Here is a 17734-nt window from a genome sequence, read left to right on the forward strand (position 1 = left end):
CATATTCCTGGCTGTTCTGCCGACTGTTCATGCAGCTGGAGCCAAAATCAAGAGGCACACGCTGGCCATGCTGCTCTGCCTGGTGCACTTAGTACGGACCAAGACTTTCCAGTTTGAGGAGCACAACAAATTCATGCGGTGCCGTATGTACCACAGCCGTGACCTTCTTTGGTGCCTCGCTGGTACCAACCAGGAAAAGTGCAGTCACATGAACGATGAGGAGCAGAAGAGTCATTCAGAGGATGCTCAGTGTGTCTCCAAATCAGCTGAGGTAAGGAATTGTGACAGCTGTGCACATCTGGCTGGACAGGGACGGTACTGCAGAATACCAGGCTCACCCTGGGAGAAGTAAGTGAGCTCTATCACTCCCACAAAGTTTGAGCGTGAGCAGAAGGATACTTCCTCCCACAGGGCAATAAAGAATGAATCATCTAGTATAGAAAAAAAAGCTGTAAAATGGTAATAGCCCAGGAAGGACATAGACTGTCAAAACTCAGAGATAAACAGAGACAAAGACAGCGCCTTCACAGTTTTGCAACCCATCAGAGAAGACAAGCCTCTCACCCAAAAGCAGGTCATTTTCTTGAGTACTTTTATCAACAGCAGGAGGTGGCGTCACAGTGCAGCTGTCAGACACTCCCCAGAGATGTGCAGACCACAAGGCTTGTCTTAAGCTGAAATATGATTTAGCAAAACAGAGACAGTAACAGAGATTAAAACTTTAATTTAAAACTTTGCCAACAAAAAAAATTGATTACAAAAAGGGAAATTATCTGTACAAAATAAGAAACGAGGTACCCATTTAACAAGAGACTGCCATTGTCAGTGTACACTGGAGGACAAACAGTGCTTCAGGTCAAGCAACAAGTGAAAAATGAACAAACTGAGCTCGTAATATGCAATTCTGAAGTGAATTTTTCATAAACCAAAGTAAATTGACTTGAAACAGTTCACAAGCTAATCAAGACTTATCAGAAGTCTCTTTTCCTTGTGAACCTTTTCCTCTTAATTTAGAGGAGGATGGACTAGAAAGCAAGACCCAGCACAGTGGGCCAGGACAACAATTTCCACCACCCTTCCTCCCACCCAAACCTTCCTCCTGGCCTTCTGTACAAAACGTGCTGCAATTTGAGTGTGCCAAGGATTTAGCTGAATCGCAAGCTATTGCATCTTCACTTAACGGTTAGGTCCTGGCTCAAAATGAAGACAAACGCTTTGGAGACAGCGATATTACTATGACTAAAAAGACAGCTGCATCCTGACTCCTATAAAAACGATGGTTCTCAGACTTTTCAAGTTTGCATCAAATAACAGCTATCGGTCAATGATAGATTAGTATTTACAGCACTGCAGTCCTCTTTTCTACCTACCATTTTATACAAAAAAGACAACAGGATCTTTAAAACTCATCGCCGGACAAAAATGGCAGGTGATTTCTGAACTCAAGTTCCTGTAAAACCTAAACACACAATATGATCATAACCAGTTTTCTAAATTTTTCCGCAAGCCAGATCAACAAAATCGAGTTGCAGTGAAGAAACATGCGTTTTTTTCAAGCAAGCCAGTTGAAAACTTCCAGTCTGACTGCTTATTTTCCCCCCAAGTTTCACATCATGTAGTATTTACAAGTTTTTAAACCTTCAGAACCCAGGTTTAGTGAAGAAACAAAGTAGTAATAAAAATGTTTTGCCCAGATTCACTTCACTTACTTATAGATACCTGAGATACCTAAGCTGGGGCAGGACAGCCTTCTGTGCCCTATCTACCCAGTAAAAAGATAGATAAAAGCTAAAGGGAAATTCAAAGACTCAAATCTCATCCTAGTGACGGTGCTCTTCTTCCTCCAACTATAAAACAAAAAGGGAGCAACTATATTCCAACTTAGAAGCCTTGGTTAAGCCTAGAGTAATTGTGTTCCTAGCTTAAGTGTTGTCATTTATGTGGCCTAAGCCTCACCTCGCTCACTAGCAGCTCCCACCTAGAGGAGCTGGGGACAGCTATTATACCTTTGACAAGTGCTATGAAACAAGCATGAATCCTCCTGACAGCTGGGAAAACTGAGATAAGAAGTTTGCTCAAGTCCACGTGGTGAGTCAGTAGCGTTACAGCTTCCCACATCTTAGCCCTGTGCTCTGCCCACGGGAACCCAGTACAAGGAAAACTACTGTACAGAATCATTTTCTTCTCCGTGTCAAAAAGTTTTACCAAAAACGTCCAGATATTAATGAACAGTGTATATAACTTCTTATTTGACAATGGAAGAGTCCTGTAGTAAAGCAATCTGGTCTATTGTATCTTGACCCCAGACAAGTTTATTTCCAGCTTTGATTCCTTGATGTCTTAAAGCTTTTAAGAGAAAGCTGAAGATCAGTTAACAAACATAATGCTGCAATCAGTATCCTTTACATTAACCTTACATTACATTAACCTTACGTTACATTAACACAACGCTATGTTACTTTTGCTAGTTTAAGTAGTATTTATGCTACCCAATTTTGCAATCAAAATAGAAACCTTGAAGCCAAGAATTCACAGATCTCAGGGGGAAAAAAACAAACAAACAAAAACCTGAGACAGACAACTTCAGCTTTATCAGAGCAAGCCTTGTAATACACCATGACAAGTCGAGATATTTCAATTCTGTAAGTATCTGTTATTGCCATTTCAAATTAAAACCCTCTTATTCTCAGTCTTGCCCATCCCATGCTGTAGCAGGGAGGACAAATGCTGCATGGCAAGAAAAAACTCCTGTCAAAACACAGCTTAGTAATGGAAATGAAACATTTGCCTTTTGCTTTTTGAGTGCAGCAGAGAGATATCACTTAAATAATGTTTCCAAAGACCCTGGGACTTAAGCGCAGCTATGGAAAAAGTCAGCTTCCTAACTTTGGGGTTAGCTTGATCCATCTGCCTCACACTGAATTCTTACCTTACCATGGTCAAAGCAGCTTTTAATCTGCCAGGTGAGACAGAAACCATTAGCTTGTTCCATCGCATCACGGAACAAGGTGGCATAATGGATGCCCATTGTGACAGACAGACAATACTGTATAAAGAAGGCTTTTTTTAATGGCAGAATCAAATTGGACACTACTGGCTAACCTGGAGCAAGATCTACGTTTTTCCCTTCTGGAGTTTTTAATTTTCTCTTGAAGCAGAAAAATTCTTTCTAATCAGTTAAATCCAACAGTACTACAGAGAGCTCAGTTCTTAAGCATGCTCTGCACCAGGAAGGGTCCGTCCTACATCCAATTAAAACCAAAGAGTTGCTGTTTTCCAAGGGCAGGAGTTCTTCACTGGTCACCCAGCCGGAAACCTTGGCCCCAGTTGTGTCTTCCACCACCCCGCTGATCTTCTGCAGCTCTTCTCATGCTAGCAGGTGGGACACCAAACCCCGACACTCCTCCTCTCCTATTTGGCAGCCAGCGGTACCTGGGACAAGCCAGGAGAGAAGGAGAGAGTTTGATAAACAGCTGTACCTTGGGGGTAAATGCCAGACTACTTTTCCATGCACTTCCTTTTAGCTGCCAGACTTTTCAATACAACTGGCTTTTCCCAGCAGTACTTCACAGAATTCTTTCCAAATCTAAGCCCTCGGGCACACTGAGTAATGGGAATTCTGGGGAACTTCCATCTCTGCCATACAGTTATATACAACAATCCAAACACAGGGAAAAAACACGTGATAACAGGAGCCCTACTGTTGAGAATAAATGCTGTGATACAAACTTAGTTCCTCTAATTTCTCTCCCTTTTCTTCTGGAAAAATAATTTTTAAAAATCCAAATCACTCTGAGCTTCTCTCAATAGTTATAAAGCTCCTGTTATCACAGCATCCAGCCATCTCACTGCTCTGCAAGTAAACGCTGCTGAGGAACTGGGGACCAAAGAGACTAAGGGATACAAGCGAATAGTTTGTCTGAAATCAAAGCTCAAGCAAATCAGAGCTGTAAGACCTTATCATCCAACTTAGAGTGATCTAAAAGACAGCTTCTGCATTTTGCAAGGGATGCCATCAATGCAGAGTCATTTCAGCTCTACAAGTTACACCAGGCAAAACCCTTGCTGAATTTGACCACGAAAATCCGAGGCCCAGACATAAAAATGAGATTCCTCTCTAAAAGAATAATGATTCTGTCTAGAAAAGGTTCTTCATTACTTCATTAAAGATAGCTGTAATTCATCACGGTATTTTTTTTTTAAGAAAACATTACAGTGCAAAGGCAGAATTTATCCCTTTTTAGCGATGTTTGTAATACTTCTGTTCCTGCTTCTCAAATATAGAGGAAAAATTAAATACACATATAAGGAATCAGGAAAATTGCACATAACCAACAAGACTGACAGCAGTTTCAGATCTGTTGTTACCTTGAAAGACATTTTAAAACAACATTTTTGTCTTCTAGTCTTTTATGGAAAATTAGGTTTACCAAGAAGGCTTCCAAACACAAAAGTAGAACATAAAACTTCTCTACTCATTAGAAATCGTACATGAAGTATAACTGTAATTCAACTTTGCATCTTATAATTAAAAGTTTATACTATAAAAGGAGTTGAGTTGCCAACTAAAGTTTGGTAGAGAAAAAAATATTTACAACCCAAAAGAAGGAGGACAAGGGCAACTGATGATACAAACTTTGGCTTCTGATTGTAGAATTTCAATGCCAAAACAATGCGTAAATTGCAAGAAAAAGTATTTCAGAAGCCAAGACCTGCAGCCTCAGTCGAGGTTACTGGTACTGACTGCAAAGCAGAACACATGTGATAGCCCTGAACAAATCTGCAGCTGACTCCTATCATTGTTACAGGTTGCTGAACTGGCAGCTGTTGTAATGATACATTGAAAAACAGATAAAAGATCATTTACAGGAGAAACCAATTTTTTTTTATACCATCTGATAATTCTTAGGGAGTTCTCATTACTACAGTTCAATTCACTAGCAGAATTATGACTTTACTCTCATTCTTAAGAGTGGGTAAAGGACACAAGCCATGCATCAGAGTTACAGAGAACTTTCACATGGGCCATTTACAAGAAACTCAACGTTTCTGATGACTCAGCAGCACGGTCAATGTGACAGTCTGAAGCAGGTTGATTTAGCAAAGTATTTTACACCTTATAATCCCAGCAAATATTTGTCTGCTGAACAATACAGAAAATTGGACCAAATAAACGGTGAGGTAAAGAATAAAGCCAACTTACAGGAACTGAGGTGTGGACAGAAAATTCCTTCCTCCCAAATCCATTGGATATTTAAACATTAAGAAGAAATACAAGTGTCCAACCAGATTTCCTATCAGCTCATTGATGACTCTGCAAAGCAAAAGAAAGAATTGTTTCACATGCTGTCTTCTCTGAAAATAAACAAGTGACCATCTGCTGGCAGTTACTCCTGTTCACCTGCCACAGGCATTGCCAGGGCCGTGAGCCACAGAAAATTTCCCTTCTCTCAGCATTTTGCAGCTACTTCTTTCGAAGCGCCAGCCTTCAGTGCCAACGCATCAACAGGCTTGTTCCGCCCTCCCTTCCAAGCCTTCTCTACAGTCTGCACTGAAAATGCAATTAAGTACTTGTTTACATCAGGGAATTAGACCGTACAGCTATTAGTGTCTAAAATAATAGTCTGCAGAGCTTGAGAAGTTACTGCTGTTTTCACTGGACAACGTGACTCCTGCTGTACTGAACTGGTTTGTTCCCAATTTTGCAACAAACACTGTTGAATGGAGGCCCTTGAGTATCTTCCGTCATGCATAGAAACAGCAGGTATCGAACAGCAAGCAGTTTTCTCAAGTGACGGATGAGTCAGTGGGAGGCAGAGCCAGGAAAGGGAGTTTGGTTTTGCTGTACTATCTCCTCCTTTTATAAATCAACTCCGTAACTTGTTACTGTCACTAACTGTGTTACAGCGGCACCAAGAGGCCCCAACCAACGCAGGGCACTGGTGGGAAAGACCGTGCACAGAGGGGATTTCTGTATCGCGGAGTTCAGTCAAAGAAATGCAAGACAGACCAGTGAATTCAGCCAGTGCTAATACAGCACCCTGTGGGCTCGCTTTTGCCATTTTCCCTTGTTCTGCATGTGGAAAAATGGATCACATTGGGCAAGACTGTGAGGGAAAGAAGCAGCAGCACTATCACAGTCAAGCTAAATTTGACCCCAACACCAGTCATGACGGGTGGTCATACAGGATGACATCTTTCTTTACTGTGCATTGCTCTTTAGGTAAGGAAAAGGCCTAATGCATAGATTTACTAGAAAATAAACCAAATTCTTATTACTTTCCCCTCACCTACATTATCTAGTTCTCACACGCACATCTCCTCTTTGCTTTTATCTTAGATGACTGAGCATTATCAGCCAGATTATTTAACTTTAAGACTTATTTTAATGTTCTTTCTGAATTCAGCAGTAAGTTCAACAGCCATAGAAGTTTTTATAACTTCAGATTTGCTATATAAATAAATACATACGATCCACCGATGATGTAGTTGAATACCAGAATGAACCACGGAAGGTAACAGGCCTGAAAAAGAAGGCAATGGAGACAGAGAAGTTCTAAGTACAAATTAAGAACACAAACCTGCTCAACTTCCCACTGCGCTAATAAGCATTATCGTAATTTCAGTGGTTTTGGCATTCCACAAATCCTGATATATTAACTTATGCAGATGCTACCTCACAAGGTAGGATACCCCAAAGTGAGCAATCAGTAACAAATTTTTAGACAACACCCAGTTAAACACTATAAGTAGATGCTTGTTTTGCACTCTATGTTCCGCAGCACACTTACATCTGAAACAAAGTCCTAACACTTCTGATTTTGAAAAGGTCTGGAAACAATGATCAAAAGAGTTCTCACTGCAAGATCTGGCAGAAGCAGATGAGGTCGCACAGGAAAGAACAATTTATCAACGTTTTCTCTCTACGGTGTTGCTACATTCAGCTTTTATCCAGGTTAATATTTATCAGGTATTTTTTCCTCTTTTCAGATCAATGAATTTCAGCTGTCAGGGCATGTTTTCAGGAAAGCCACACTGACTGACAGCATATGGAAGACCATACAGAAATGTGTCTTTGCTGCATCTCAAGGAGTATATAGCTATTTGAAAGCATACAACATCTTTAATAAGAGAAAATATTTATATTTTACCACCCCTTTCATATGCATCTTCTGGGCAGAAATCTTTCCAATATCCTGTCTGACATACCTTAAACCTTGTTCCAAGCCAAAACGATACAATCATCTCTCTGTTCAGCTGGGCCCACACGTAAAGTACTGACATGATGAGTGGAATCATAAGCAACTGCAATGTTTAGCAAAAAAAAAGGGCAAAAAGTTACCATCACTTTCACAGAAGCTCGAGAAACTTAAAGAGGCATCAGGAGCTATACATTTCAAAAATGACTTGTAAGCATGACCCATCAGCAAAATCTTTACAGATTGCCCCATAACCTTTGCCACCATGTATCACGGATCAGTTCAAAAGCTATTGGGAAAGCTACACAGGAGAACCTGCCTGGTCATTCTCTTTTGCAAAGACCATGCCAAAGCAAAGGGCTCCAACCTGCACCAAGTAACAGCGCAGCTGTGGCCATCTCCCCTGTCCCCAGCTGCTCGGCAGGACCCTGCAGCACAGTCAGTGATGTGTTTGTGCCACAACCATTTCCATTCACAACCCAGGGCCTTTCAGTATTTAAAAGGAGCCTACAAGAAAGATGGGGACAGAGTTTTTAGCAGGGCCTGTTAAGACAGAATAAGGAGTGATGGTTTTAACTTAAAGGAGGGGAGATTCAGCCTAGACACAAGGAAGAAAATTTTTATGAGAGTGGTGAAGCACTAGCCCAGGTTGCCCAGAGAGGTGGTAGATGCCCCATCCCTGGAGACATCCCAGGCCAGGCTGGACGGGGGCTCTGAGCAACCTGATCTGGTTGGAGATGTCCCTGCTCATTGCAGGGGAGTTGGACTAGATGAGCTTTGAAGGTCCCTTCCATCCCAAACTATTCTATGATTCTACCAATCTAAGTGTTACTCCATCAAATTGCCAGCTACGTCCTCCTCAGAGCAGCATGGCAGGAAGGTGCACGAGCACATCACCGTTTCAGAGGACCGCTGCCAGACCCAGCAAAGCCACCTCAGTAGAGCTCGGAATTAACCCGTATTCCATGCCAGCAGGTGAGACTTTCAAACACCTCCTTAGTGTGACTGTGTATTAGCTGACTGGACTATTTCTAGTGCAACAAATATAAAACACTATTTTAGCCACCTGCTCATTTCTGAACTGAAGGCAGACTCTGCCAGCAACATTTCCACAAACTGGTTTAACACTACAAACCAGTTTGTGTGTTTGGAAGAGAGGTTAAAATTCACCCCTTCGGGGGTGCCGCTATTGAACAGGTTCCACGATAAAGCTGGCACACCAGCACCCCGAGCCCGCCCGTGCACCAGCTGTCTGACTTGTCACACAAGCACCTTAGGGTCTCTATTAAAAACATTTTTATTTTACTAGAAAAATAAAGTAATATCTAATTTCTGAAAGTATTTGACATGGGAAGGGAGGCTCAGCTATCCTGCTCTATCTTCTCACTTTCAAGCAGGCCACTCAACACAAGCAAAAAAACCTTATTACTAAGAAAAACACATTTGTACCTCAAACAACTGATTATCTTTTAAGCAATGCTTTGTACGCAGATATAAAACCATCTTAAGTACCTTTTATAAAAGACACAAATCAGCACAATGAGTCTAAAATTCATACAAGGTATGGGTGACTTCAGCATGCTTTTGAAGAATTTTGTGGTGTCTTCCCCACAGCAAAGAAAGTTTAAGTGCGAAGTTATGGACAGCCCTTAACAGACCTCAGTCCTGACTAGAGATGCATGAGTGCTATTTTTGCCTGACAGAGGAGCCTGGTAAGTGATCTAATAAATGCTAAGATAATATGGTACACAATATTTGAGATATTGATGCGGGCTTTGGGGGATGGATGGAGTAACATGAGAAAAGCACAGGCAGGCTAAAGACATGCAGTTATCTGATACTCTCTTGTCTCTAAGAAACACCCCCTCATTTCCCTCCTTAATATTTGGAGTCATAAGAACTACATCACTGAAACCGGTTCCTTAAACCACTATTTTAATCATTCTTGTGCTGATTTTGCATTTCAGAGTTCTGATCTGAATCCGAAGTTGCATTTTTCACCAAAAAAAAAATCTTTTGCTGGCAAGTAAAAGGCACACTGAATTTGAGAAGATTAATGAACCCAAGAATCATTTTTAGATTAAAAATTAAGACTGCAGATCCACATTCATTAGAGGAAACAGTGCATAGGTGACATCTTGTGTCCATTTTAGTAAAAGGCTGAACACTTCTTGACTGCACAAAGAGCCAATTTCCACTCCTTGACTTCCTAAATGGGAGTGGCACAGTCGGATACAGGCTTGTGCCACTAGCTGAGGCTGACTTGAACTAAAAAACTAACAACACCTGCACAGCAGTTCATTTTGATATCAACTAAGCCAGCCCAGCTTCACTATATGCTCTCTATAAAGTCAGTAAGTAGTCAGAAAATTCCATAAGATTATTATTTTAAAAACTGTACCGTGCTTACCTGCATGTCCATTGCCAAGCCAGTTATCTGTCATTGCATCATTAAGGAAAACGCAGCAAAACCTGACAGACTAGAATGACAAAGAGAAGCTTTGCGCACACTGAACACACATGCAAAGGCCTTTAATGTTTAAAATTAAAAACAGTGTTCTTGTGTAGTATTAAGTTAACCACTGGAAAAACCAAAAAACCTCCAATGATCTAGAGACTCACACACTTAATTTCAATAATTGCTTTTCAGCAGCCTTTCAAGCTACCAGCTCAAGTCATTACCCTGAGGGCTGATGGATGCACTGACCTTCCATCACGAAACCATCTAACTACAAACTCAGTCAGTCCTTACATAAAAGTATGTTGCAGGTTTAAGAGCTGGATTCTTTCACTAGTTTTTTAAAGACCAAAATGTTGATTTTCTAAGTAAAGAAATACCAGACCATTAAAACAAACAAACAAACAAAAAAATCAATATATTGCCACTGAGTCACAGAAAATAAATAATTTCATTAATACTACTCTCCCACCTTGGAACCCAAAGGATCTGCTGAATGTAGTAACTGCTGAGTAGAAACAGTTGCTGAAGAATTTCACTACGATGAGAATGCTTTCAACAGTTCATCAATGCATATAAAATGGCACCAAGCATTTTCCCAGATCAGGCATCAGCTTGCTCCTTACATCATATAGGGAACAAGCAACTGGAAGCTGTGAAACAAACACTTTGAAAGCCAAGTCACTATCAGATTCATCTAATCACTCACAGCCAGCTGACTGCAACCACAAAGAAGCTGATGGTTTTCTGAACAACAGAGCTGAACCCACGATGTTTGACTGGTTACTGCTGTGGCTCAACAGGACTGGCAGGAAAAGCAATTCCCTCCATACAGTGGAATGTGACTAGAGATGGTTCATCTATTGATAAAGGCGAGAGCACTTCTACACACTAGGTCTCCGAGCTGTATATGGTTCACTGTGGTGTCACCACTCCCTTTTTATCACGTGCTGTGCCACCACAAATTGCTACAGGGAATAAGCAACAGCACAGACAGAATGCAAGCATCTCCAAGGATGGAGGTTCCACAACCCCTCTCGGCAATACATGCCAGTGTTTGACAGCCCTTACAGTAACATGGATCGTGCTTACATATAAATGGAATTTTCTGTGCTTCATTTTGTGCCTGTTCTCTCTTGTCCCAGCACTGAGCATCACTGAGAGATGTCAGGCTCCATTTCCTTTACTCCCTTCCCCATCAGGTACTTATCCACATGGATACAGTGTCCAGCTCTGGAGCCCTCAGTACAGGAAAAGACATGGACCTGTTGGAGAGGGGCCAGAGGAAACCACAAAAATGATCAGAGGGCTGGAACAGCTCTGCTGTGAGGACAGGCTGAGAGAGTTGGGGTTGTTCAGCCTGGAGAAGAGAAGGCTCCGGGGAGACCTTATTGTAGCCTTTCAGTACTTACAAGGGGCCTATAAGAAAGATGGGGACAGACTGTTTAGCAGGGCTTCTTACAACAGGACAAGGGGTAATGGTTTTAAACTAAAAGAGGGGAGATTCAGGTTAGACATGAGGAGGCATTTTTATGATGAGGGTGGTGAAACACCGGAAGAGGTTGCCCAGCGGGGTGGTAGATGCCCCATCCCTGGAGACATTCAAGGCCAGGCTGGACGGGGCTCTGAGCAACCTGATCTGGTTGAAGATGTCCCTGCTCATGGCAGGTGGTTGGACTGATGAGATTTGAAGGTCTCTTCCATTCCAAACTATTCTATGACAAATGCTCCAACCCTTTAATCCTCTTTGTGACCCTTCGCTGGACTCACTCCAGTATGTCCCATGTCTCTCTTGTACTTGGTAACCTGGAGCTGGACGCAGCCCCCTGCCTGTCTCACAAGGGCTGAGCACAGAGGAGTCATCACGTCCCTCAACCCGCTGGCAATGCTCTGCCTAACAGAACCCAGGAGGCTGGTGACCACCTTTGCCACAAAGGCACATTGCTGGCTCCTGGTCAACTTGGGATCCACCAGGAACTCCAGAGTCTTTTCTGCCCAGATGCTTTGCAGACTGTCATTCCCCAGCCTGTCCTCGTACCTGAGGCTGCTCCTGCCCAGGGGCAGGACTCTGCACATCCCTTTGCCAAGTTTCAAGAGATTTCTGACCAGCACATTTCTCCAGCCTCTAAAGATCCCTCTGAATGGTACCACAACCATCTGGTCTATCAACAGCTCCTCCCAGTTTTGTATCTGAGACCTGAAACAAAATTTGGGTAGAACAGCCCAGCTCATGGAAAAGCTGTTTCCCAACATTCCCAAACTGACAAGTCCAGCTCCTTCAAGAAGTTGGCTCAGTGCAGACATTGCAACGCTGCTCTCACAGACTCAGCCGACTCGTACCCAGCAGGTAAAGGATCTCACCATGAAGTACCTGAATTTCCAGCTCAGGGATTGGCAGAGATCAGACCCATTTGCACATGGCATCTTAAACACAAGAAATTCACTCTCAGCCCCTCTAGCAATCCACAAAAGGGGCCAAGTGAGACAACACAGCAAACACCACAGAGGCTCACAGAGGATGAGCTGAGCTTTACATAAGCAGAACTCTAGTCTCCAGATTACATACTATTAGCACACGTATTAGTATTCCCCCTGCTAGCCACTCAGTACCTTTCCAGGAAGATTAAAAACTCACCTGTGAACATTTGCTACATTTTAAAACTGTTAGTTGCCAAAACTTGGTCTTTGAACATATTTTAGACAGAAATAGAACGACCAAAATATTCTGAAAGTTTGATGATGAGCAGAAGGATACAACAATGCAGATCCAGTTAAACAGGATCATGAACAAGTAATCTGCTGGCCTTCCATCAAAAGCCCCTGTAAATAAAAAGAATTGTTAAGAAATGCACTGAAATCTCAATAAGAAATTAAGACTTATTTTTTTTTTTTTACTTTTAGGAATCTAACAAAAGCTCAGTTAATAACAGTTTCCCTATAAGTAGTCTATGGTTTATGATTTTTATTTTTTAAATTTTAAAAGGCCTTAGAACAACCTACAGGACCAAAAAAAAAAACCCACCAAAACAAACCATTCAGTCTATTGCATTAAGTGCACACACAGCAGCTCTACTGAAAAAAGAACACACTTTAATTCTGGAGATAAGTGGTTTTAAATTCACAAGATTTCAAAATGCAGTTGGAGCCCATCCGTCAAATGAAGCTGCCAGTCAGAAGCACACAGTAAGGAAATACACAGCAGAGGCACAAAGTTCAGTGATTGAGTCATGTGAAAACCAGTCCGTACTTAGGCAAACTGCATCCTCTTTGCATCATCTAGTCAGACACAAGAGATACAATAGTTTTTACACTCCAGAAAAATTAACATAGATGACAAGGAGGGTACACACATCCAGCGCCTTCTGTTCCTTCATCTAAGCTTAACTGTTTGCCTCATTTCAAACGTGTCAATTTTTTTCAGAACAGCAGAAACAAAACAATAGAGTAATACTCCCTGTGGGTCACACTAAATGAAATTATCTTTAGATGTCCAGTTGCATTTGGGACCTGACAGATAGAAGGGTTAAAAAAAAAAAAACAAACCCACACCACACAAAACCCCTAACAACTCCTTGCAAATGTGAAAATCATAAACTCTTGCTCCTGCAAACTGTGGTAAAAGGCTGGCACAGACCTCAGCATTTGAGCAAGAGTTGTCTCAACGTTCATGTTGCTCCACGCAGGCAACGAACACCTGAGAATTCTGCTGAAACAGACCCAGACCACACAGTGACAAACACAGCACACCACCACCAAACTGAATTCCATGCTCATAATTAAACATGCCTAGAAAGAAGGACACAGCTTAATGTTGGCACTGTTCGGCTTCCTACAACTATTTTACATGTCCCGAAAAATTTAAAGAAAGATAAATATTTGTAAGCATTAGCTTTTTTGAATAACTAGAGTAACTCAGCCTATGTAAAACAAAGTCCAGTCATCAGGGAAGAGCTGCAGACTCAGGACCTCATCATTCAGTCTGCTAAAGAGTGTACCCTGCGTATTCTGCTTTTCCTGTTCCTATTTGTTGTGGTGTTCTCCAACAGAAGCAAAACAAAAACACATCGATCTCCTTTTCCTCAGGAAGTCAGAGGTCAGCTTGTTAAAAAAGCATATGCACAGCACAAACCCATATGTATGTTGTTAACAGCACAATTTGAAGCTAGTGTGGAACACCAGTGTGTGGTCAAAAAAGACACACAACCCTGAAAACAGAAGTTTCACTTCTGCAGTTTCACAGACAAAAGGAAGCATAGACCTATGCTGACTTCCACCTGTAAACATATTAACAGTCACTTCCACAGCTCCCACTTCCAGAAGGATTCAAGTTTTTTTTCATAAAGAGGAAGGATCTAACAAAAACCTTCATTTATACCCAGAAAAAACGACTGTACTATAGAGAAGCGCATTGATTCAAACAACATCACAGCTGACTTCCCAGGTTCAAAATCCAGATGTGTTGTACAGCAGAAATATAAATTTACTGCGGAAAGAATTTACTTCCTTCCAGCATAGACAACTGGAGGGTTCTGTAAGTTCACATACAAGCAGCGATGTCTTATAATTTGCAAATATTAATCAGGAACTCTTACTACACATAGCTTTACACAGTAGAATGTCATAACTGCCAGCACTCTCCTGTGTTCATAATCTACTGCAGAAAGGCTCAAAGAGAAAGAGGAACTGTTTCTAGCTATTGAACTACTGCTTTCAGTAAGAAAACAATCAAATACGATCTGGTAACACTCTTCCCTTTGCCTGCTATTCTTCTTATGACTTAAAAGGGACTCCATAATACTCTGGATGACAAGTTTACTGGGGATCTCTTCTCTGTTGTGGGACTGTGCAATGCATTACCACTTACACCATCAGTTCTAAGACTCCATCAGAACTACGCCAACATTCTTTTTCATAAAGGCTTCCAGGAGGAGCTTGGCTTCGCAAATACTTTAATTATTTATTTCAACTGAAAAAATTTTAGTCTAGCTTTAATGAACCGTGCAATGCAAAATGAAAACAGTTTCAAAATAACAACAATCTCTTTTTTGAGAGAAATGATCCATTATCTGATCTCCTTTCTTCTGCTCTTAGTTTTTCCCCCCATAGCTGAAAATCCAACTAGTTCCTTAACTTTTTCACATTTCTATTTGACAGAGGGTACACTTCACTTGGACAAGGTATCTCTCAATTCAGCATAACCGATAGAATAACACAGGTAAGCATCATTGCCTTTTAAAGAAAGGAAAAACTGACACTTATTTTCTCTGGACTGATATACCCACTATTGCATATGCTCTATCATCCTTCCGTGTTAAAAGACATCAGGCACAAGAAAACAGAAGTAATGTCATCTTTTAGTCTCTCTCCCTCGTTTCCTGAAACCCAACAACTGAAAGAAAACACCAGACCCTCCCACTGGAAGAAGCAACACATTCAGATCCTAAATGAACAGGCTCCCTGCCAAAGGGAAGGAGCCACTCACAGAAAGATCAGTTTTCAGAGCAGTTTCCCATCGACCGATGTGAGCAGGCACAGAGATGAGCCATCTTTCTCATGATTCTGTCTGAATTAGCCACAACCCCATCACAACAAACATTCCGAACAGCTCAATCTGACAATACTTAGTCTCTGTCAACTCCAGGCAGAGTTTGCCATGTACATACAATTTCATGGATAACATACCTGTTTCTAATCGTGATGAGTATTGATACAAGAAATACAAATTCACCAAGTAGAGAAATCCTGTTCCAGGTCCCACTGGGAAGAATAAAGTTGCAGTTATCGGTCGCCAGATCTGTCCAGATCAAAAGAGAAAGATATATTTATCAATATATACTGTAGAATGAACTCATATGCATAGGTTTTTGCTTTCATTTGTCATCAATTATTTGCAAAATCAAGCAAGAAATTTTAAATCAATTACTGCTGCTTCAGCAGCCTTCACAGTTGTTTGGGTTTTTTTTTAATCTGATAAGCAAAGCTATTAAGATTATAACAGAAATCACTCACAACTTCCCAGATTTCTTCCCTCCATCTTCACAGCACTGAGTCTTTACTGCAGTGTAAAAGGGATACACTTGCAAGGATGCTCCCCTGTTTTAAAAGAGTCCATCCATACAGAATCCATTCTCGCCTGTTGTACAGAGGCCAAGGAATTCACACAATGGCCTTTCAAGTACCATTCCAGACAGCATGTACTGCTGTGAGCATTTTGCATCTGCTTTACAGAGTCTCCCAGTTATCAATATCGGGCACAGCCAACTGCACGGCAGCATGTAGCAGGGACAGAAAGTGTCTGGCCATTTATGAATGAGCTCTTTAACCACCAACATTTCCAAACAGATCACTGAGATCCTGGGCATCACCATTCCAGAAAAAAATAATAGAACTAAGAAGAAAATCAGTCATTTAAGCTACTAAATCTTGGGGACAATACATGAAACAAACTACAGGTAGAGCTATCTTTTTTTGCACTCAGTCTTTTTCGCTGAAGCTATAATCAGCACAAATAATAGACATTTTAAGGTTGGGATCTTCCCTCTTCTTTCACTTTCTTTTTCAGCTCATCCAATGGGCACTTTCCTTCTACACACCTGCATACCAAAACACTGAACCTGTCACCTCCCAGCGCAAGGAAAAAGACTATGTGCAGTTCGTACCAGTTTTGATATTGCTAATGCAGCCAGAAACACTGTGCATCTGAAACGTCTGGATTTCAAATGTTGGTTTATGTCAACCATCTATGCACTGAAGCTGACAATCTCAAACAGAATTTTCAGATTCCAAGCAAGAAACACTACGAAGGTGCAAAAAATGAAGACACTTCTCTAGCTCTGCCTTAACATCTCCAGAGCCATGTGCAGTGTAGGACAGTCACATACCTGCTTGTAACCCCTGTTCCCAAAGTCAGGCCCACACAATAGAACCACAGAATCATTTTGGTTGGAAAAGACCTTTAAAATCATCAAGCCCAACCATAACCAAACCCTGGCACTAAACCACGTCCCTAAGAACCTCATCTATGTGTCTTTTAAACCCCTCCAGGGATGGTGACTGCACCACTTCCCTGGGCAGCCTGTCCCAATGCTTGACAACCCGTTTCGTGAAGAAATTTTTCCTAATATCCAATCTAAACCCCCCCTGGCGCAACAATCTCACAACAGAGGCCAGGCAAGTCACCTGAAGTCACAGCCACAGGTTTATGGGTACAGAGCACTTGGGCACAACCACCAGCACCAGCCAGAACACTCCCCAGAAAAACAACTTCTGAAAAAGAGGCACCAGAATGAGACACAAGACGAAGTACAGGGCCTGCCAAGGGCCACAGCCCTCCTTGGCTCCCCCAGGGGTGCCGGCAGCGCCAGACACCGCCGCCCCTGTCACCTTGGCGGGGACAGAGCACCTGCTACCCCCGGGGCCCGGCCCGCAGGCCTTACGTATGTTAAGCAGGAAGGCAGGCCCGGCTCCGCGCTGGCGGTGGCCGGGGCCGCTCCTCAGGGCCGCCTCGGTGCGCGGTTCCCTCCCAAGCGGCCACGGAGGCCCGGGGAGGGGGCCAGGCCCCGCCCGCACCCCCGGCCCCGCTCACTACAACTCCCAGAATGCCGAGCGCGCCCCGGACTCGGCTCGCTTACGGCGCGGGTGCCGCAGGGCACGCCGGGAGCGGTAGTTCGGCCCGTACCTGGAAGCGGTTGATGAAGGCGTCGGGCCAGAGGAAGAGGTAGACGGGGCTGACGAGGCCCAGCTTGCCGATGAGCGGCACCGCGATGGAGCCGGCGAACCAGTAGCGGGTGATCAGCGGTATGCTCCGGAACCAGTCCCCCAGGTCCGACATGTCGCCGGCGCCGCGCCCGGCCGCGGCCGCCGCCGCCGAGGCCTCGCTACCAACCGGCCGCTGAGAGAGAGGCGAGAGTCCGGCCGCGCTCCGCCCGCTGCTCCCACCGCCGCCGCCCCGGGAAGGGAGGGGAGCCCTCAAACAGACGTGGCGCTGCCGAATTCGGCCGAGCCGCCGCCGCCACTTCCGGCCCCGCCCCTTCGGCTGCCGGGGCAACGGCAGCGCCGGAAGTCCCGCCTCCGAACG

General features: G+C 43.0%; 1 protein-coding gene across 1 annotated transcript; it reads right to left on the reverse strand.

Moving 5' to 3' along the window:
• Window positions 1-725: 725 nt before the first annotated feature.
• On the reverse strand, window positions 726-17673 carry DERL1 (derlin 1). Its single transcript, XM_065628407.1, has 8 exons — window positions 17336-17673; window positions 15340-15451; window positions 12413-12477; window positions 9610-9636; window positions 7210-7305; window positions 6472-6524; window positions 5204-5314; window positions 726-3432 (listed from the first exon to the last, which is right to left on the reverse strand). The coding sequence occupies exons 1-8, from the start codon at window positions 17486-17488 to the stop codon at window positions 3294-3296; spliced, it is 756 nt and encodes a 251-aa protein (XP_065484479.1). The 5' UTR covers window positions 17489-17673; the 3' UTR covers window positions 726-3293.
• Between the last annotated feature and the right edge of the window lie 61 nt (window positions 17674-17734).

The sequence above is a fragment of the Caloenas nicobarica genome, chromosome 2 (assembly GCF_036013445.1).
Source record: "Caloenas nicobarica isolate bCalNic1 chromosome 2, bCalNic1.hap1, whole genome shotgun sequence".
NCBI lineage: Eukaryota > Metazoa > Chordata > Aves > Columbiformes > Columbidae > Caloenas > Caloenas nicobarica.

Coding starts and splice junctions, on each gene's coding strand:
- DERL1 (XM_065628407.1), bottom strand. CDS start 17,488: ATGTCGGACCTGGGGGACTGGTTCCGGAGCATACCGCTGATCACCCGC. Junction 9,637..12,412: donor TTAACTGGATCTGCATTGTT/GTATCCTTCTGC, acceptor ATGCAATGACAG/ATAACTGGCTTGGCAATGGA. Junction 5,315..6,471: donor AACTACATCATCGGTGGATC/GTATGTATTTAT, acceptor TTTGCTTTGCAG/AGTCATCAATGAGCTGATAG.